This window comes from Sinocyclocheilus anshuiensis, unplaced genomic scaffold (genome assembly GCF_001515605.1).
Source record: "Sinocyclocheilus anshuiensis isolate Anshui unplaced genomic scaffold, SAMN03320099.WGS_v1.1 scaffold1472, whole genome shotgun sequence".
NCBI classification, from domain to species: Eukaryota; Metazoa; Chordata; class Actinopteri; order Cypriniformes; family Cyprinidae; genus Sinocyclocheilus; species Sinocyclocheilus anshuiensis.
The window spans coordinates 367106-389800 of NW_015542453.1; the positions used below are offsets into that span (position 1 = coordinate 367106).

The 22695-nt window shown below is 37.7% G+C and overlaps 3 protein-coding genes across 8 annotated transcripts; 1 reads left to right on the forward strand and 2 right to left on the reverse strand.

Moving 5' to 3' along the window:
* Positions 1-1346: 1346 nt before the first annotated feature.
* Positions 1347-10875, reverse strand: stk25b (serine/threonine kinase 25b). Of its 5 annotated transcripts, XM_016493206.1 has the most exons (14): positions 10739-10875; positions 10473-10670; positions 10121-10151; positions 9523-9678; positions 9079-9153; positions 6172-6228; positions 5940-6048; positions 5659-5816; positions 5283-5468; positions 3807-3952; positions 3510-3618; positions 2680-2751; positions 2339-2475; positions 1347-1594 (listed from the first exon to the last, which is right to left on the reverse strand). In XM_016493206.1, the coding sequence occupies exons 3-14, from the start codon at positions 10148-10150 to the stop codon at positions 1555-1557; spliced, it is 1275 nt and encodes a 424-aa protein (XP_016348692.1). In that variant the 5' UTR covers position 10151; positions 10473-10670; positions 10739-10875; the 3' UTR covers positions 1347-1554. The 5 variants fall into 5 exon arrangements, with proteins under 5 accessions (XP_016348692.1, XP_016348687.1, XP_016348690.1 ...); XM_016493201.1 differs by having other exon boundaries at positions 10473-10875; XM_016493204.1 differs by lacking the exon at positions 9079-9153 and having other exon boundaries at positions 9448-9678; positions 10473-10875.
* Positions 10876-14263: 3388 nt separating this feature from the next.
* On the forward strand, positions 14264-17650 carry bokb (BCL2 family apoptosis regulator BOK b). Its single transcript, XM_016493207.1, has 4 exons — positions 14264-14728; positions 15070-15198; positions 16154-16317; positions 16964-17650. The coding sequence occupies exons 1-4, from the start codon at positions 14491-14493 to the stop codon at positions 17081-17083; spliced, it is 651 nt and encodes a 216-aa protein (XP_016348693.1). The 5' UTR covers positions 14264-14490; the 3' UTR covers positions 17084-17650.
* Positions 17651-18657: 1007 nt separating this feature from the next.
* On the reverse strand, positions 18658-21698 carry thap4 (THAP domain containing 4). 2 transcript variants are annotated; one of them, XM_016493171.1, is made up of 5 exons: positions 21382-21698; positions 21015-21252; positions 20815-20924; positions 19173-19276; positions 18658-19015 (listed from the first exon to the last, which is right to left on the reverse strand). In XM_016493171.1, exons 1-5 carry the CDS (start codon positions 21404-21406, stop codon positions 18899-18901), a joined length of 594 nt encoding a protein of 197 aa, XP_016348657.1. In that variant the 5' UTR covers positions 21407-21698; the 3' UTR covers positions 18658-18898. The 2 variants fall into 2 exon arrangements, with proteins under 2 accessions (XP_016348657.1, XP_016348658.1); XM_016493172.1 differs by having other exon boundaries at positions 21015-21168; positions 21382-21695.
* Between the last annotated feature and the right edge of the window lie 997 nt (positions 21699-22695).

The following is a 22695-nucleotide window of genomic DNA, read 5'->3' on the forward strand; positions in this document are numbered from 1 at the left end:
AAATGGAAACATAATTTACCCACCCTCCCTTTTTTTAAATAGTTGACAGTAGCCATTGACTGAATACCATAGTTTTTTCTTAATATGGCTATTGTCATCTGTTTGGTTGGCAGTGTTGACAGATGACAAATGATGACAGAATTTTTTATTTTAAGTGAACTATCCTTTTAAATCTTCTTGCAGTCCCCTTAGAAGTGGGCTCCTGCACCCTAGTTGAGAAATCCTGGTCTAGTGGAAAGATCTGAATAGATAAAACTTTTAAGAGAGCTTCTCACAGGCATTCTGGATCTACCATTACTACAAGAGAAAACAGATGTCTAATCGCAAGGCAGTGAAATAACAATACACAATCCTGACACCAAGTGGGACAGAAGAGCATAACAGAAACTCTGCACCTGATATGTTCAAAAAGGCCCATATCCCCCAAGACCACAAAATTAGCAGGAACTGGACAATTACACAAGGCCTTGAGCACTCCAGTAACTACTATTCAAAAGAAAATATCTACCTAGCAAACTTGCTTTAAGTGCAAGAAGGCAGTTAATTTAGGGAATTATCTAGCAGAAAGAACTTGGACAAAGTTAGGTTAAGACAGCCTGCTACAAAACTATTATAAATCGTAGTGAGTATCCAAGTTATATCCTGCTAGGCAACATCAATGGACCATGAACTGACTTAAAAGCAATAACTTAAAAATAAAAAAGATGAGTGGAAGAGCTTTTGATCCACACTACAGTTGGAATATAATGTATACATTATTACTGAGCATATTTAAAATAAAGGTTACTTTAAAGAAATCTTTTGAGCGTTTTTATGTTTTAAGTGTCTGATAACAGGAACTAATAATACTATTGTATTATTCATGTTTTTTTCCCACAAGGGTAACTAATTATACAACAACAAAACAATTTTATATTATTGGATTTGGTTATAAATAAATATAAGGGTGTAGTACATTATTTATAAATAAGCGTTTATGCTCCTGGTAACCTGACGATAAGTGGCTTATTATGATGAACCTTTTAAAATTTTATTTTTTTAACTCCATTTAATATTTAGTAACACTTTATTTTACAATGTCCTTTTTACATATTGCATGTACCTACTTTAGCAATAACAGTCAATTACATGCAACGAGCCCTAAAACAAACCCAAATCCAACCCTACAGTAAGTACACGCTGTCAATGTTGTGCTCAGTAATTCAATGTATAATTACACTGTAACAAAGACACCCCAAAATAAAGTGTGACCAAATATTTGAAGAGCTCAAAACATACCACAAATCACACCAATAACCACACAAACACCATGTTTCCATAAACACTTTATAATAGGATTTGGATCTAACAGGTAAACACAGTTCGCTCAATGACATGACAAATACTTTCCATTCTATAAAGAAAACTGTAAAAATATTCAATCATAACTAATTAAAAGATCTCTGGGGGTAAGAGAGGGTGAATGATGGGCAGTCGTATTGTGGTCCTGACGTGGCGATGATGATGATCTTGGGGGCAGGAAGAGGGAGGAGCAGCAGCAGCAGAGGCGGGGCTTCACCGTGATGATGACGTGGTGTTGCCATTCAGAGCAAACCTGATACAAAAGATTTATTGATTATTTTAATCTAAATATTACATTCAAATGCACTTAAGGCCGGGACACACCAAGCCGACGGTCTAGTTTGTTTGGTGTGTTCCACTCGTCGGCGGCAGTTTGCCCGATTCAACATGTTGAATCGGCGTCGGGGCCGTCGGCACGAGTGAGAGCTCTGATTGGATGTTCAGTTTAGCGAACGAGTCAGTGCCCGAGAATTAAAGCGAAAGTGATGAAAACAAGAATGTAAATGAAGGCGGTAAAGACAGAAGGCTGTTTAAATGTTACGTGATCTTTCCCAATCATTCTAATACGCGAATGTTTTCATAACATGAGCCGCTTAAAATGATTAAAGTTATCAACGTTACTGATATTCAAAATGGTAAGCAAGTGCTGCTTTGTTTACGTTTCGTATATCTGCGTTTATCTCGTAGATCTTTGTTTCGGTTTCTCCTTTTGAATGACAAATATATACTATTGATAGCTACTGATATAGTACTGATATAGACTGATATAGTTCATTCCTCTCACGCATGCGCAGAACGCACGTGTTAGTTTGCCGTCGGCTGTAGTCTGTGCGGTGTTCGAGCGCAGCTTTTTGGTCCGACGCTGCCGACGTGAGGCAACAACACCATCGGCTTTCGTCGCCGCTAGTTCTTTGAAGTCGGCTTGGTGTGTCCCGGCCTTTAGTGGTATACTATATATACCACAGTACTTTCTTTTTTTTCATAAAAACCCACTCACCTGCACACTCTCTCCATCATGTGTGTGACCAGGAGGTCAGAGATGCCAGGGCAGGACTCTTCTGCCAGGTTGAAGGCATTCTCCAGCTCCTCTATGGCACCCATTCCTCCTCCACATGCCCTCCTCTTCTCCTTCAGCTGGAGAGAAGACAGTCTTACACTTAACTCTACAACATATAGAGCTTATCACATTTTATTACACTTTACTGCTGCCTTATCTGCTGCTACCGTGATTAAAAAAAAAATGATAGTGTTAGAGTTACAGTGAGAAGTGAGAATCTCCAGTCAGGGTGTTTGATTATATACGTGAGAGTTTAAGATGAGTGTTTCAGGCGCTTTTACCTCTCTGAAGATGGGAGAGACCAGCGCTGACAGACATTGTGACTTGGGCTGCCTCTTTACCGTCTCTGCTGCCTGTAAAACAAATTCAAAGCAAAACTTTACCTTTCAAGCAGGGATGTCAAAAGTACTGGTACTTCAGTACAAAGCCAATGCTAAAATAAAATGGTGTAAATGGTCCACAACACTGTTATTTTAGTATCACTGATAGTTTCTGTTGATATTTTGAGTTTTCATTGTAATTTGTAATTTTTTTTTGTTTTATGTCTGTTTATAGTTTTTATTTAGCTGTAGTTTCAGCTTTAGTTATTTTATTACATAAAGAAAGTGATAAATATTGCCTTAGCAAGTATCAGAAATCAAATTTGAAAACTGAATTTTGAATTTGAATTGAATTCGGAATTGAATTTACTTTGTTTTATTTTATTTCAAGTAATGAAAATGTTTTTTATGCTTTAGTTTTAGTTAAAAATAACTAAATTGGGGAACCACAACCGACAAACAGTTTCTTCTGAACATGAATAGGTGCACTTTTATTTTTAATAAGTACATGTTATCAATAATTCTATCATTCTTCAATCATTTTATTTCTGTAATTGTATGGTGGAACCTGCTGAGGTGGAGAAAATCAAAATAAAGTGAGGGGGGAAAAATGAACTGGTATCATAAATAATGAAATTACATTACTAAAATGTTGTATAATAACAATGTTTTTCCCTTTTTTTATGATTGACTATGACAGGACACAACCCCAGCCAATGCCGTTTAGTTTTTAAAGCTTACTACATAGTTTTTATGTAGTAAGTATAATAAGTAGATGTTTGAATACTGACCTCTGAGTCTGTGTTTGTGTAACCCTTCTGGAGCTTGTTCATAGAGCTGGGCCGGACTGTGGGGAACGTCCATACGGGACACTGGTCTCTGTCATCACTATCTCCATCCCTGTTTGAGTACAAGGAGGAATGGAGAACATAGTTCCTTTCAAGGCTATAAATCATCAGGATCAATTCACCAGATATCTAATTAAAAGGACAGGACTCAAGTAATAAGAAATGAATAATATATCATGATGAATTAGAGGGCGGTTATTGATCGTACAGTATGTGCCTCATAATGGATGGATGACATACATATCAGAATCATCAGAGCTAGACTCGTCTCCGTGGCCTTCAGACTTCCAGCGGCGGTATCGGTCAATCAGCTCTGTCAGATAGGACGTTTTCTTGGTGTAGCGCGTGATGAATTTGTGCTTCAGTAACTCCTTGGCGGTGGGCCGCTGCACAAAACCAGAATAGTGATGCCATTCTTGAGGTTTTTAATGCCTTGTTTCAAAAAGCTTGAGATGTCTGACTACAACCGGTTCTTGATGGGACACAAAATCATGTAATTTAGCCTTCTGTGTGCTATTATCAAAGCTACACTACCAGTCAAAAGTTTGGAATAATTAAGATTGTTTTTAATGTTAATGCTCACCAAGTCTGCATTTATTTGATGAAAAATACCGTAAAAAGCAGTGATATTGTGAAATATTACTACAATTTAAATGAACTGTTACCTATTCTAATATATTCTAAAATGTAATTTATTCCTGTGATGGTAAAGCAGAATTTTCAGCATAATTACTCCAGTCTTCAGTGTCACATGATCCTTCAGAAATCATTCTAATATGCTGATTTGCTGCTCAAAAACATTTCTTATTATTATGAATGTTGTGCTGCTTAATATATTTGTGGAAACTTTGATAGACTAACATTCAAAAATGTGGTTAAGGTTTTAATTAATTAATTATTTAATACTTTTATTAAACAACAATGCATTAAAGTGATCATACATGACATTAAAGACATTTATAGTATAAAAACACACTTTTTACTCAGCAAAAAATCATGGAAAAAAAGTATTAGTTTCCTTCAAAATATTACCCAACAAAAACTTAAAGGGGTCATATGACGTTGCTAAAAAGTACATTATTTTGTGTATTTGGTATAATGAAATGTGTTTGTTTGTGCAGTTTAAGGTTCAAAAAACATTATTTTCCACATACTGTACATGCGCAAACCATGTCTGCATTTGTGATCGGAGAAACGACAAACAACAAGCGCTACTCTACACTGCTCAAAACTCGCGTTTGAATCGTCAGTGGCAAATTCTTTAAATATGAAAACGTACTTACAGGCTGTGAGTCATGAAGTGCCAGACTGTCCTTGCAAATTTGGAATTACCCCACTTTATAGAAACAGACACTGGCATTGTAGGCTATACTTTCCCAGGAAACAGTCCTCATCCTCCATAAAATGCGCTGCACACATCTGAATATTTGGGTTGAACTGTTCCGAAAGGAGCACCAATAAGAAATAATAAAAACTGAGCACCAAATCAGCATATTAGACCAAATTAGCATATTATACCAGTTCTTTTCAATTGTAATATTTCACATTATTACTTTTTTGTATTTCGCCATTAAATAACAGCCTTAGAGATCATAAGAGACTTTCAAAAAACATTAAAAAAAGAAAATCGTAATCATTCCAAACGTTAGATCGTAGTGGATATTGGGGTTAACCTGAAACGTTGTCATATAATCAGCGGAAAAGCTGAATACTCACAAAGCGAGGGTCTTTATTGAGGCATGCCTCCACAAACTCTTTGAAGGGTTTGCTGTAGGAGCCCTCCAGCGTCGGGGGAGTGTTCTTGGGAATGAGAAACAGCACTCGCATCGGATGCAGGTCAGAATTCGGGGGTTCCCCCTTCGCCAGTTCAATAGCTGTAATTCCCAAGGACCAAATGTCTGCCTGCAGCCAGAAAAGCAAACCTAAAAGTCTGCTATTATGCTAAAACAGTTTCCATGCCTACCACTTTAAAAAAAACTTGAACAGTTTTACCACCCCAGTGTTTTCACAGCTCTGCAGCCACACTTGCACATTAATATTCAGATTGTTCTTTTGCATGCGGAGAAAAGTCCAGTCATCTGGATCTCCGCACCTTAAAATCATACGCGGACTGTTTGATGACCTCTGGAGCCATCCAGAAAGGAGTTCCCACAAAAGTGTTTCTCTTGATCTGGGTGTCTGTGAGCTGTCCCGCCACCCCGAAGTCTGCCAGCTTCACATCTCCCTGCTCAGACAGCAGCACGTTGGCAGCTGCCACAAGATACAAACATGAATCATTAGCACGGAACTCAGATTTCACAGAAAGCAGATGATTAAATATGAAGCACTTCCTAGCCGGCCTAATTGAGTAGGCAGACGTGTAGATTATCACACCTTTGATATCACGGTGAATCTTCCTCTCCGAATGCAAGTATTCCAGTCCCTTCAGAATCTCCCTCAATATAGTGGCAATGTACGTCTCCTCTAGCGGTCCTGGTTTCAACTGACACGTGTGGAGGAAAGCAGAAGACAAATTTAATTTCTAAAGCTGAAAGCCCTTTAAGAATTCATGAATACACACATAAAGATATTCCCATAACTGAAGAGCCACTGTTGTTCTACTTACAAGATCTAAAGCAGAGCCGCCTCCTAAATACTCCATGATGATCCACAGCTTAGTTCCCTACAGACGATGGCAAAAATAACACAAGTGCCATTTCTTTAAAAGTCACTTGACATTTGTTGTATTTAGGATTCATATTTCAATATGACTCCAGTAGACATTTTATCATGTAGCTTAAAATAAATGTTTTTTATTGCCATTTATGGTTCTATGAAGAACCCGTATCATTCATGCAACCTTTCAAATGCAACAAAAGTTCTTTATAGTTGAAAAAGTTATTCAAATGTTCTTCAGATTCATGAAAAGAACACTTTTAAAGGGGTCATATAATGCGATTTCAAGTTTTCCTTTCTCTTTGGAGTGTTACAAGCTGATAGTGCATAGATAAGATCCCTGAAGTTGCAAAGACTAAAGTCTCAAAACCAAAGAGATATTCTTTATCAAAGTTAAGACTCTGCCACGCCCCCCTAAAACGGCTCGTTCTAACACGCCCCCACATATCTAAATAATTATCTTTAAAAAAGCATCATATGACCCCTTTAAGAATGTCCTTTGGGGAACCCAAAATGGCACGTCAAAAACCCCCTTTTGCAATATTTATATTAAAGAGTGAAGGTGCAGACTTTAGTTTCAGGAAGTAATCATAACAAATCTGGTATTTTGCATGTACGTCGTTAACATAAAAAGCTTTTTTTTTTAAACTGACTGAAACAGGATATTTAATGAGAGAAAATATGATTTTATCCAGAAGAATTTGATTGAATGGTGGATGTTAGAAACCAAATGAGAGCTTGTCAAGGGGACATTGTTTGGCTAGTTAGCACAGCTTAGCTAACCCTTACTAGTAGATGCAGTAACCACACCACTCAGGTGCAAACAGCATTGTTCTCTTTTAAAAATTGGTTGCACAATGACAATTTTTTTCAAGCAACACTGAATCTGAAATATTTCATTAGATTACAACAGACATTTGATTTTGTGATGCCAACAGCAAACCAGCTCTGTCATGACATCATTAGTCACAGGGGATTTTGGTTAAGATTTTAACATGGCAGCAGAACCCAGTATCCATGATTAAATATGGCAGATTTCAAATTTCTTATTTCCAGAAGGTCGTTCTAAACCCGTAAGACCTTCGTTTATCTTTGGAACACAAATTAAGATATTTTTGATGAAATCTGAGAGCTCTCTGTCCCCTCCACAGACAGCAACACATAGTAAGGACATCGATAAAACAGTCCATGTGACATCAGTTGCTCAACTTTTTTGCGAAGCTAAGAGAATACTTTTTGTGCATGAAGAAAACAAAAATAACAATTTATTCAACAATTCTTTTGCCCGAGTTAACATCTTCCGCCATTTTGGAGAGTACCACGATGCATGCGTGCGCTTTCCCCAGAACGTAATCAACATAATCACCGTTGTTTACGTTCAGGAGAAATTGCGCGCATGCTAAACATAAACAACACTGATTATGTTGATTACGTTCTGGGGAAAGCGCATGCATGTGTCGTGGTTAGGGATGTAACAATTAACCATGAGCCGGTTGAAAATCGATTCAAATATGTGACGATTCAAATCAGTTGAGATGCTAAACAAATCGCGATTCATTTAGGTGTAGGAGTTTATATGAATGCATGTCTGAGGGGAACTTACTGTCTTTAGAAAAGTTTAGATGGTATTTTTTCTTTTCATCTTGCCTCTGTATAATGCATATTAAAGTTCATAAATTCAGGGCTGCTTTGTTTACAGCGGAAACCAAGGAAACGCTTTAAGCGCCACCTGCTGGCAGAGAGTGAATCTGCGTCTCGTTCAGCTCGACTGCTGTTTCATGCAGATATTTTTTATGTATAGTTTCACAAAACTGTAGTCAAACCATTCTGTTTTTGCTTCAAATTTAGAAATTATACAATCTAATTTAGATTAAAAACTGCTCATGTTGCATGTATGCAGCATCTTTGTTTGGATCATGATTAAAATGCAGTGGTTGCCTCTAATTTTAAAAGGAAAGAGCACAGACAAAGCCTTAGTTTGTTTATATGAAGAGATTGATGTTATTTGTGTTACTTATTTATTTGATTTGGGGCTTGTTTTAAAATTTCAGTTTAGTTTTGTTATTTACATTTACATTATATTTAAATTTTGTCATTTAGTAGACGCTTTTGTCCAAAGCGACTAACAAATGAAGACAATAGAAGCAATCAAAACCAACAAAAGAGCAGTAATATGCAAGTGCTATATTAGTATATTATTATAGTGTTATATTTCAATTTCACAAAGAAATGTGCAGCATTTTGTCCAAGCAATAATAAAAGGACATTTAATTTATAATTTGTCTTAAATCTAATTTTGTAAAAAAAAAAAAAATAATCATCATGAATCGAATCGAACCGTGAAATCAAAATCGTGAATCGAATCGTGAGTTGAGTGAATCGTTACATCCCTAGTCATGGTACTCTCCAAAATGGCGGAAGATGTTAACTCGGGGAAAAGAATTGTTGAATAAATTATGTTTTTGTTTTCTTTGCGCACAAAAAGCTTCTTCTCGTAGCTTCGCAAAATTTTTCGCAAAAGAGTTGAGCCACTGATGTCACATGGACTGTTTTATCGATGTCCTTACTATGTTTCTGGACCTTGGAACATTTCAGTTGTGTTCTGTTCTATGCCGGGTCAGAAAGCTCTCAGATTTTAATAAAAAAAATCTTAATTTATGTTCCGAAGATGAACGAAGGTCTTACAGGTTTGGAACAACATGACGTGACGTCAATGACAGATGACAGAATTTTCATTTTTGCGTGAACTAACCCTTTAAGAAAGCGACGTCATGCTGACTTGCTGTATTGACGTTCAAAAACTCTTACTATTGTTTGTCTGTACACACCTCAGCGCCCAAACAATGGGGGAGCGTACCTTCAGATATGAGCCATAGTATTTGGTGACATAGGGGCTGTCACACTGGCTGAGCACCGTGATCTCCTGTTGAATGTCCTATGTTTCTGGACCTTGGAACATTTCAGTTGTGTTCTGTTCTATGCCGGGTCAGAAAGCTCTCAGATTTTAATAAAAAAAATCTTAATTTATGTTCCGAAGATGAACGAAGGTCTTACAGGTTTGGAACAACATGACGTGACGTCAATGACAGATGACAGAATTTTCATTTTTGCGTGAACTAACCCTTTAAGAAAGCGACGTCATGCTGACTTGCTGTATTGACGTTCAAAAACTCTTACTATTGTTTGTCTGTACACACCTCAGCGCCCAAACAATGGGGGAGCGTACCTTCAGATATGAGCCATAGTATTTGGTGACATAGGGGCTGTCACACTGGCTGAGCACCGTGATCTCCTGTTGAATGTCCTCGATCTCATCTTCTGCCTCCTCCAGGTCGATGATCTTGATGGCCACCACCTCTTTAGTGCGATTGTTGATGCCCTTGTAGACCTCACCGAAAGACCCCTTCCCAATGCGCTCCTGTTTCGTGAAATACTCCTCCGGGTCAAGCCGGGAATTCTGTTGGAGAGAGAGAGACAGCAGAGGAATGATGTGAGATACAATGACAGATGTAGATGAACTTCAATAATCAGTTACTTACTATGGACCCTTATAGATTACATCACATCCATTGGGATGCTCTACTATACATGTTTGAGAAGCATATGAACTATTTACATATGTGTGTGTATGTATATATATATATATATATATATATATATAGTGGTATATATACAATTTAAATGAAATTAAACAGACATGACAAATGAAATGGAACAAAAACAGACGTTCCTTTCCAATGATCTGCATTAAAACTGATTACTCAGACACAGTATAACGTTACGACAGCCCTCAATTACCATGACATGCCAGGCTTAATAAACATTATTGTGGTTTGACTGATTATGAGATTATACCCCTGGATGCAGAAGGAACAGACACGGCTGGGCTGCGGATTTACCTGGTTCTGCATGTCGCGGAGGTGCGCCATCCTGACGGCAGGTCGCTGTGGATGACAGCAGATTATATATATATATATATATAGAGGTATATATACAATTTAAATGAAATTAAACAGACATGACAAATGAAATGGAACAAAAACAGACGTTCCTTTCCAATGATCTGCATTAAAACTGATTACTCAGACACAGTATAACGTTACGACAGCCCTCAATTACCATGACATGCCAGGCTTAATAAACATTATTGTGGTTTGACTGATTATGAGATTATACCCCTGGATGCAGAAGGAACAGACACGGCTGGGCTGCGGATTTACCTGGTTCTGCATGTCGCGGAGGTGCGCCATCCTGACGGCAGGTCGCTGTGGATGACAGCAGATGTGGCCCTTTCTGCCAAAGGAGGGGTGCTGGAAAACTCTTCAACGGTTTGCTCTCCCTCCTCCGATCCCCTGCTTAGCTAGCTAGTTACATACAAAAACACCTCTGCATGTCCTGTTCGTCTGCCGTGTTTTCGGCCTCCAATCCCCTGATGGCGGACCCCGCAGCCTGGCGAGAATCACAGTTAGGTATCGTGTGACTCCATGTATGAAAACATTTGAGTACGAGCTACTCACTTTCCGCGTCTAATTGTTTTTTTATATTGATCAGCTCACGTTCGGGCGGCTCTTCGTTTATTGCTTGCTGGAGAACAAAATAATAGGAGCAACAGCGCATGCGCAGCTTCTGATTCAAGGAACGGGGGATTGTGGGAGTTGTAGTCATACTGGTAGAAGGGAGCGAGATTAAAATCGACATGAAATGGAAATTCACCCGATCTGTTTTCAGATGCATTATTGTGAACCATTTATCCGTTTATTTATTTATTTATTTTTTACCTCGTATTAATGTTCAATCAAAGTGACATAACTGGACCTTCAGGTGAACACGACAGACTTCTCCAATCATTTAGTTTGCTCAAACCCTGCAAGCTTCTTTGCTCTATTTGCCTCCACTTTTGAGATGCAACGCCCCCATCTCAAAATCCAATCAACAACCAAAACTAGAACAACCCTGCTGAAAAAAACAGCTAAAACCAGCTTGACCAGGTTGTGGCTAGAAGCGATACAGCTCCGACCAGAAACTAACAATGAAATTTAATTTTCTACCTATTAGATTGTGTTTAATTAACATCTATATCTACCCCAACCCTAAACCTACCCATTACTGCCTTACAATAATGTAAAAATAGTAATTAATTATTGTTGTACAGTGTGACAAAAATGACGCTATATTGATGTGCACATGCCCAGTAGCTGCAGCTGTCTCCCTTCTAGCCTTAACCGCCTGACCAGCTAAAACCAGCCTGACCTGCTAAAAATGTGGTCAAAACCCCTCTAAAACCAGCCTGATAAACCAGCTATGACCAGGCTGGGAGACCAGCTAAAACCAGCCTGACCAGTTTAGGCTGGTGTTAGCTGTTTTCTTCAGCAGGGAAAGTCCCTCCCTTCATTTCTAATTTTTTCATAATCTGTTAAAACTTAGATGTGCGTTACAATGCAAAGAAAAGGTCACAACTTCCATTTCATGCAATTTTATCCAACCTGATAGGTCGTGTTAAAAAAAAACAACAACAGCTAAAGCCAGCCTAAGCTGGTTGGCTGGTTTTAGCTGGTCATCCAGCCTGGTCTAGGCTGGTCATAGCTGTTTAGCAGGCTGATTTTAGAGGGGTTTTGGCCAATTCCTTAGCTGGTCAGGCTGGGAGACCAGCTGGAACAACCAGTTAAAACCAGCTTGGCCAGCCTGGCTAGGCTGGGAGACCAGCTAAAACCAGCTACTTCCAGCTTAAACCAGCTAAGACCAGCCAACCAGCTAGGCTGGTTTTAGCTGTTTTTTTTTTCAGCAGTGACAGAGACAACTACAGGTGAACATGGTAAAAGTTTCAAACCAAATAGTAGTAACTACAGGTATGGCATTTCAGATGCAGCTCAAGGCAAAAACACCACCGCTTGACCAATTCTAGCTGACTTTATCTTCAAATACACTAGAAAATATCATGTTTCAATATCATTGTGTGAAACGATTATCAATTGGCCTAAAGCAGTACTTTTGTGGGTGGTGATGTGGTGGGTCAGCATTAAATGGAAGTATTTTCTTTCCTGCTGTGACATACTGCATATATCTGAGTGAAACAGAAAAATATTGTGTGGGACTTGATTTTGTCCATCTGGAATGGATTGGATCATTGTCATTTACTAATTGCTGTGATTTTATGTGAGTGACAGGTTTAGGGGGGAGGGATTATTGTCCTGCACACATCATCAGAGAAGAGATGTCATCAGGGGAGGAGTTAATGTTTTTGATTTAAGATCATGAGTGCTCCTCAATCAGAAGGGTGCATTTCTCGGCTGCCACGTCATCAAGCACTGTTGAAGGATGTCTCAATTTGAAGGATCTTTAGTGGGCAGTCTTCATCTTGTGTCCTTCGTTCGGCCTGTTTTGAAGAATGCATCAGGTGTATCCTTTGTGTCCTTCAAATACCCACAAACCTTTGCACACATTCAGATCCATGAAAAATAATTAGTTAAAAATGAAACGGCACTGAGCTTGTCCAATGTCTATGTAATGCAAGATGAAGCCATTGTTTTCTGTTGTTTTGTTGTAAATAAATCACATAATACTAAACTGTGCATAATGGGAGACCACAGACAATTGCATTAATAGAAATGTTATTGCAGTAGAAACGCATTAATTTACATTTAAATTTAATAATTTATCAGACGCTTTAATCCAAAGCGACTTACGAGGACAGAAGCAATCAAACCAACTATATAGTAAATATAAAGATTTTAAGTATTCTTCAGATTGTAATTTTAGTAGTATTTTCATAACATAGCCATGCACACTAGTCTCATTCTAGTGTTTAATGCTGAGCAGGACTCTAGCCTTGAAACCTCAGAAGGACTGGACTAGGAAGGATGCAGCCTCCCATTTGAGAAGCACCCAATGAGGGCACATGGAAAAAAAATAAAAGATGTGCTTGGATAAATCATTTATAATAATCACTGCAATAACCAAAAATAAGAATGGTTGGTTCTGATTTCATGGTGACTTTGTTTGTAGCAATATAAAGGTTTGTTGCCTCTATTATCTGTGCACTTAAATCTACACTAAATAGATTAATTAGGCTTAACAGCATAATGGGATTGCATAAAAATAAATGTTTGACAAATACAGTTCAAATAGACTGCATACAGTAGCCTACTTGGTGCATGAGCAGGATACACCAAATATAGTCTATTAATAACAATTTGTCATAATTTCATAAGGTATATGGGTCAGAACATTTTTGCTACCCACTGGATCTACACAAGTAGGCCTACTGTTTGGGTCAGATTACATTCTTTTAGTTATTTTAATGCAATTAATAGGTCTTAAAACAGTCCTCCTTTACGGATGCATTGAATGAAACTGGCAGTGGCATTCCTCCTGTAAGAATCTCAGTATCAATGTGCATACTCGCACTGAGGTGTTCACGAGTCAAACACAGGACTTTAAAGGGTTGTATTGGTTTGTAGTGAGAGGATTAGCTCGCTAAACATAGACAGATAATAACATACCTGGTCAACCACTAGAGCAAAGCATGAATGAACTTCCACTGATCCTTAAGGAAGAATCATTATATTAAATAAACATTTTATTTGGAGCCTTCACACCTACAGCAGGTCTGTTAGACAAAACACTCATCTTTTAACACGAGTGTGATTTTTAAAGAAATAAATAGGCTATTATGTTGCACGCTATAGGCTATGTATGAATTTGATAACCTACGATTTTAAAGAGATGATTAGAATTCATTTTATTTGTTATGACTAGACTACAAGCATTGCAAGTCTTGCCAGGATGCCACAGACTGTTTATATTTGGACTAAGCCGTTCACTTGGTTGATTAGTGGTTACCTAAGCGTTCCAGGTAGCGAGAAAAATCGCTTCCAAGTGTCTGATTCAGGGCACAGGTGAACAGCGACCTCAGCACGATGGAAACATGACAGAAAGTCCATTTCAACATCGTATGTTCTTCTCATGCGAAACAGAAGACTGATGGAAGAGACATTGAAGATGACAAATCATAAAATCGGGCAGCGGAAGTTGGTCGATCGATCAGAGTAAATCAGTTTGCTAGCTGAGGAATTTTAGTGGGCTGTTCAATTGTAGCCTAGTTGTTTTCCCTGATTGGCTATTTACGTTTCGGCGAACCTGTTTCTGGTTTAATTTATCTGGACTTTCGTCGGAGAAATGAGCTGCGTAATGTTAGTGGAGTTTGTGGGGTGTTTATTTAGGTAACTTCAACCAGTGAAGTTGCAGTGTTTTGTGCTCGGGTCAAACAAACATGCTGGACCTGAACGTGCTTGAGCGCTCCTCCGTGTTCGCCGCTGAGATGATGATGAAGGAGGTGTTTGATCGGACTCCCACGGAAAAAGAGCTCGTCTCTCAGTCCAAGGAACTCTGTAGAGACTTCATTCACTCCAGAATCGTAAGGGAAGGACTAAGTTGGTCAAAAGTCGAGTCTGATCTGCCCGAGCCACACGGAGCTCTTGTAGATATATCTGTGGTGCTGCTCAAACTGGGTAAGAAAACCACGAGTGAGTTTGAATTGATGCTATTAACAGATGTGATGCCTTTTCAGTATTTATCATCCAGCTAAATCAGGACTATTTCATAACATCACAACTCAAAATCAGCTTTCTTTCTTTCCTTCCTTCCTTCCTTCCTTCCTTCCGAATTGTCTTATACTCGTAAACTTATACTGTGATTTATAGCAACTGTGTATGTTGATTGATTCTATCATTGAAAAACCCATTTTAGTTGATCACTGGTCTGAATATTGGAAGGTTGGGGGAACATATCCCTCTCACTATCATTTGAGTGTATATTTAAACTGTTTTACAGGTGTAGTTTTGTTTTACAGGTGATGAACTTGAGTGTATGCGCCCGTATGTGTATCGTAATATCGCAAAGCAGCTGAACATCAGTGTAGCAGTGGAGGCTGTGGTGTCAGATGCGTTTCTCTCTGTAGCAACTGAGATCCTAGTCATGGGTAAGTGATCTGGAAGATATTTTAAGACGTGTTTTATAGGCAGTGTTTGTGGGCATGACCTCACTGTCCTTGCATTGAAGTGTTTAAAAAAAAAAGAAACATTTAAGTATTTTATTATTAGTATTTTCTCTAGGTATCTTGTTGTTGTTGTTATTATTGCTAATTTAGTACCTAATTGGCTATTTTGAGACCAAAAAAAAAAAAAGAGGACATTGCTACTACTATAAATGGAGTGAATTTGGAGATGTGGGATTTGTTCCAAATGTAAATGAAGCAATGTTAGCCTGAGCAGGGTTTGAGGTTTAAAAAAAACATTTCAAGACATTAATTTCATTATGTTTTTATTAAATTACAGTAAAATTGTAATCTAAAACTGGAAGAGCTATTGACTTGAGCCTTTTATTGGATTTCAGTGGTGTGTTTGAGAGGGGCACTTTGATCATCAGTTTAATGACAAGTTCTTCAGTGGTCTTTTTTCGGAACATGGAAAAAAGCCTAAAAAGGACATACCCACATTCTTTCCTTTGTACATATTTGGTCACATATTTTATCTGGGTTCTGCTTCTATTGATGTACATAATGGTTGCAGTGGAGTCCTAAACCATGGCAGTATCATTCCACTCTGCCTGATGATCTTCTCACAGACGTTACTACAGAAGATAGAACGTTGTAAGGTTTGTGAGGAGTTATCCTAAATGAATGCTGAATATGAAGGAACATAAACAATTGGAATAGTCCCTGACTCATGCATTAGTGAAGCATGGCAGTGTCATGTCAGATTTAAAGGTGTGAAAGAAGACATGGCCAATTTAGGACTTGCAACCTCATGGAATTCTCATGATATCCTGTTATCTAAAATGCTGTATGATTATGATTAATGCAAAAGTGTTCGAGCTGCTAAAAATGGATGGCTCGGTTTTCTAGTTCTTCTCGTGGAATTGCGTTTACTTTCAAGGGATCACATGGGGCAAAGTGGTGGCCATCTACGCTGTAGCAGCCGGGCTGGCGGTGGACTGTGTGCGTCAGGGCCATCCAGTCATGGTGCACACCATAGTGGACAGTCTGGGAGAGTTTGTGCGTAGGAACCTGGTCCCATGGCTCAAAAAGAGAGGAGGATGGGTAAGTGTTCATTCTCGGTATTGCCACCTTCATGAACCAAGACTGGTCCTGACCTCTAGAGGCCATATGAGGAAATGAAGTATTGTTACCATGCTGTGTTAGTGCATTTATTTCCTTTGTGCTACTGCAATTCCATACTATACCTGTTTTTTGTTTTTAAGAAATTGTTACTTTGATTGGGCAAGGACTCATTAAATTGATCAAAAGGCACAGTAAAGACATTTATAATGTTACAAAATATTTCTGTTTCAAATAAATGTTCTTGGTTTGTATCATGGGTTACACAAAAATACTAAGCAGCATAACTGTTTTCAACAATGATGATAATAATAAGAAATGTTTCTTGAGCAGCAAATCAGCATATCTGAATGATTTCTGAAGGATCATGTGACACTGAAAACTGGAGTAATGGCTGCTAAATATTCAGCTTTGCATCACAGGAATAAATTGCAATTTAAAATGCATTAAAAATGACAAAACGGCTATTTTAAACTGTAATATTTCAAAATTTATATAGTTTTTACTGTATTTTCTGATCAAATAAATGCAGCCCTGGTGAGAAGATTCTTTTTAAAAAAATATTATTGACCCCAAACTATGTGATATGTAAGCGTGTCAAATGTTTCCTTTTCATCTGTCTTTCCAGGGGGACATTTTAAAATGTGTGGTGAACATGGACTCTAGAGCTCGTGCCCACTGGTTATCAACAGCTGTGTTCTCATGGAGGCAATTCTTAAAGACCATGTACATCTACCTGACGAAGTAGCCTCGTGCAGGAAATCATCCTGTTGACTGAGAACTGAATCTTTCTGAAACTATTTGAATGGTCCATTGTACTGTTTGTGGAGCAAGCGGCCCCTCACAAAGGTCATAGCACGTCACCCGGGTTCAGCCGCACCTTAATCCTCTTTTACCTTTCATTATTTCTTTAAAATATACTATGTATAGACTGAAACAAATACTATGAGCTGACATTGTGGGGGTGTGGGGGGTGGCACTGTGAAGGAATATGTGCTATATTTATTGCTGGAGCTACATAATATCTGTCTTCCTTAGTTTAAACTGACCCAGAAATATGGTATGCAGGTATTGGAGCTCTTTTTGTGCTAACACGTTGCGTGGATTCATTCCACTGAGATTTTATACTGAATATCTGTGGTGATGAGTGAAACATTTAAATGTTTGACAGTCTTCAGATTTTTATTTTTACAAAATTGCTTAAAATGATGTTTGGAGTGTCACTTTGCACTTTCAGTTGTACAGTTTGTGTGGTGTGTGAAACACTGTTGTCACCAGCTGTATACATCTTAAAATAAATATTTTAATGTGTGAACTGAAAGAGAAGTTGAACATTTATAAACAGAAAGGGTTCCAGTGGTCATGGAAAACCTGGAAATATCAGGGAAATTACAAATGTTTTTCCCAAGAAAGACTATTAAAATCAAAAGTCACACACAAAAAAGCTAATTTCTGTAGTGAAATATACGCTACCGTTCAAAAGTTTTGGGTTGGTAAGATTAAAACAAAAAAATGCTTCTTATGCTCACCAGAACTGCATTTATTTGATCAGAAATACAGTAAAAAAAAACAGTAATATTGTTAAATATTATTACAAATTAAAATAACTGTTTTGAACTTCAATATATGTTAACTCCAATCTTCAGTGTCACATGATCCTTCAGAAATCATTCTAATATGCCAATTTGGTGCTGAAGAAACATTTCCTATTATTACCAATGTTGAAAATAATTGTGCTGCGTAACATCTTTTGGGAAACAGCAATGCATTTCTTTCAGGACTTCTTGATAAAAATAAAGTAAAAAAAAACAGCATGTATTTGCAATATCTGTGTCTTTGTAACGATGTAAAAGTCTTTACAGTCACTTTTGATCAATTTAATGCATTGTTGCTCAAAAGTATAAATTTTTCAAAAAACACATTAACGACAAACTTTTTAATTATAGTGTTGATTTGACTTGACCGACTATAAATCCATAATTTTGAGTGCAATCTCTATTAAACGATTTCTTTAAAAAAATATTTTCCATTTGTTCATGATTACTAAAAAGCCACAACAATTAATTCAACAAAAGATAGGGGCCTTTGTTTCTGTTAGTGAATTAATGTATCCCCAATGAAATATCATTAAAAATATAAATACTAAAAGCTTCTTGAGTTATGATTGGAGAAAAAAAATACTAATTTTAATTATAATTTAATTTGCAAACTTAATCTTAAGGAAACAGATATGAGAAAATGAACAGCATTTTCTTCAAAGACGGAGTTTGCCTTGAACAAACTAACCACAATTTAAATTTGAAAAGACAATTTCATATTTTTATTGTAGTTGCTCTACATTATACAAAACGACCCCTTTATATATTGTAACAATATTTGCGAAGCTTGTTTTGTTGGGAAGACAGGTCAGATCACATCTATTACTTTAGATAACATTCTTACTCACAGATATATTACCATCTCCCACAGGTTACTATATATAAACCATCAATATTTTGTGTCAGATGAGTACATTAGTACAAGTGCTTTTCACAAACACATCTTCCTCCCACATGACAGCCAGTTAATCAGTCCTGCGGTAAGTGATGTGCAAATGCTGCGTCAGAGGCTGTCCATCCAGTGCCATAGAGATCGTCTGTTCCAGCCTTCCATCCGGCTTCAACTGGATGTGCCTGGAGATCTGATCAAAAATTGAAATTATTAGTGGAACATTTATTCTAATTACTATGCCGGTTCAGCAATATTCAAGACATATTTTCTTCATGAAAATATCACTACTGAGCTTATTGTTTCATTAATCTGACAAGGTGCACATTAAACATTTTGTGTTATGAGACCTGTTGAACATAAGGCTGCTTGGCAAAAGATGTTCTAGCCAGGGCAGTACTGTGCAGAGTCAGCTGCTGTCCAGTGAGTTCCCCCTCCTCAATCTCCACAAGACCTGGAAGAGGTAGAAACGGTTGATTTAAAAAATACATGGTATTATAGACAGTGCTGCGTAGATTACTTTCAAATTTGTATATTGTTAATGATTACAAATGACACTGCAACAATTGTAGTTAATAACGTAATCCATTAGATTACACATTTTAGGTAATCTACTCTGACTAATTTTTGATTACTTTAAAGGCACAATGTCATTTTCGCTGCTAAAGGGCACGTATTCAAAATAAACAAAGAAGCAAAGGCGTAGTTTGATGACGCCGTGAATCATGGGAATTGTCGTCTTCTTCCCCACAGCCGATGCAATCTGACGGGACTCGGGCAGAAATCATGTTCATGGATGAGCTAATGATTTCTTAACGTAATAGAATGAAGCAGGGTGAGGCTGAAAGCCGTCGAAGTGAAACGAGGCCGCTGAACGAGCGCGACACACGGCTGGAAAGCAGCGGAGCTTTTATTATGCCGCAGTCGACCGCTTCCGCTCCTTCCGGTCGTGCGTATGTGGGGAAAAAAAGCAGCGCCGTTTTATCAGACTAGATACATTTGAAAGTTCTGTTATAATGCTACTCTGTGCGGTCGTCACCGGTCTATTAAAACACACAACATATTAAAGCGTCTTTGGTGTTTCCATGTTTTCTACAAAACAAAACCGGAAATCGAGGGGTTATGACGTCACTGGCAGGCCACACAATGACACTATGGACACGGTCCGTGTCACTAGTTAAAATTGCTCATTTCTCTGGATTTAAACATTATTCGAAACATTAGGGATAATGTAAGTACAGCAAAATATATAACACTGTTCTAGTGGTTTTTGGGATATTTTAATTAAAAAAAATCTTACATATTGTGCCTTTAAGAATCCTTTCGAATATAAAATTATATAGTTATATACACTACCAGTCAAAAGTTTTCAGGCAGTAAGATGTTTAATGTTTTTTAAAGAATTCTCTTCTGCTCATCAAGCCTGCATTTATTTGATCCAAAATACAGCAAAAGCAGTAATAGTGTGAACTATTTTTACTGTTTAAAATAACTGCTGTCTATTTGAATATATTTTAAAATGTAATTGATTCCTGTGATTTCAAAGCTGAATTTTTAGCATCATTACTCCAGTCACATGATCTTTCAGTATAAAAAAAATATAATAAAATTATAAAGAAAGAAAATATATTGCATTTTTATCAACATCAAGGACCCTAAACTGGATGTTGTGCAGGAAAAGAAGAGGGTTCATAAGCTAATGAAAAGCTAATCATTAATATAAATTAATAGATGTAATATATTCATAAAATGTAAATAAATAAACACTAAAATTAAATATTTTATTTCTCTACATGCATGTCATGTGACCATTAACAGAGTATCAATTAGTTATGAATGTGTATGCTGCCATTGTGTAAATAATATGTAATCATTTAATCAATAAAAGTAGCTGTAGTACAATTAGGAGTATTTTAACTAACAATCCAATTACAAGCACTTAATTTTTGGATCTGATTACATAAGAAAAGTTTAAAAAAACAAATCAAACACCTGAGTTCTGTGCGATGATGAAGGCCACCCTGTTGGTGCCTGGCTGAATCCTGATGAATCCACACTCCCTGTGAAGTGGCTTTTTGCTCTCAGCATGGACTGCATTAAACCTGAAATAAATTAAATAATTTCTGAACATGGCATAATAAAAAAGTAAAAAAATAAATTAAAAAAAGCCTCTGGGTTGTTTTGTTACTTACATAAAATTGATCACGGGCTGTCCTACATGTGAGAAATGAAGAGTCTCTGTGTAACGGAAAGCCGTGATGGAGGGGAAGGATCCCTCTCCTGGCTCATCGGACTGCCAGGTTCCCAGGAGCCAGTCCAGCGGCAGCACTGCGGGGTTCAGCTCCGCTGTGGAAACACGGAGGCCAGGGGAAATAAGGTCGAAGCACGCTTGTCCGTGATGTAAAATATGTTCACGTTCTGATGCACCTGCTGATTATTAAATGCATGTTTCATTTTAATGGTAATACGTTTGACCTACAGACAACAGCTCGGAAATCCATTAGAAATAAGACAAATCAGGTGTTTATGAATTTAAATGGAATCATCATGTTGTCCTACCAGAGTGATTGAATGGGCATGACATTCCGCTGGAATACTTTCAAGTAACCACGAATTGTATCAATTTAAGTGACACTAAATTTATTTCGCACTGCGGTTGAACCACTATCTGTTTGCCATCACAGTGCGTGTCTACTTCCTGATTAGACACTAGGAATTCTGGGAGATGTAGTTATTAGGCGCTCTATCGATAGCCTACTATGGCCGCTTTCGAAGCACTGCGTGAAGCTTCGAAACTTTTGCGAATCATTTGTTTCAAAACAGTGGTTCGGAGCGCGTATCAAACTGCCAAAGTCAAGTGATTTTAGTAAACGAGGCTTCATACGCAGAGGCGGACAAAGTACTCAACTCCATTACTTGAGTGAAAGTACAGATACCGCTGGTCAAATATTACTCCATTACAAGTAAAAGTTGTAAAGACAGATTTTTACTTAAGTAAAAGTACAGAAGTACTTGCTTTTAAAAGTACTTAAGTACCAAAAGTAAATTTCCTTTTTTGTCAATGCACTGTTTTATTGTTGTATGAAGTAGTACTTGCAATACTTCTGAAGCAACTTAGAATACATTACACCTGGTGAATACACTGACTAGCTTGTAGTATATTTGCAATAAAGAGCTTTTAGAATGTTAAAAACCTATGGGGAAAAAAACAAAACAAAAAAAACTATTTAACACCCCTACCCACCCCCACAAAAGCAGGGATGGTAGTGATCTCACACAGTTCTGACAGTGTGTGCACACATCTATGTGTAGCCATTCAGCTTTCCATTGGGGGGCGATCTCTGTGAACCAGTGAATCATGCGAGTTTATTGAGATCGCCTCCCAGCGGCGAAACACTGAACCAGCGTCTATGGATTTTACCTGGGGCAAGTTCAAGCTCAAACCGGTGCGCAACCCCTCCATAAAACAAAACAAAACAAGCCCTGCAATTTAATATAAAATATTTTAAAAGCCACATATTATACAGACACTTCATATTTAATGGTATTTTATCATTTTTATGGCATTTAATGTATTATACTTTCAATAAAACATTTGCAATGGGGTTTTAAAATCTGTTTTTATACGTTTGGGTTTAGCCTGAGTTTTTGATGCATTTACACACTTTTGAACAGCAGGCGTCACCAGCGTGTGGTGTTTCGAGCGCTTCGAAACAGTGAATCATTTTGCGAAGCAATTGGTTCAATTGATTCGAAGCTTCGAAAAGGTTCGTTTCTATAGGGATAATTCTGCAATTCCACAATTCTGCACGCGAAAGATCATATTTTGAGCGCACAAAAGTGCATTTTGCACGCGCGCGATCTGAGTTTTGT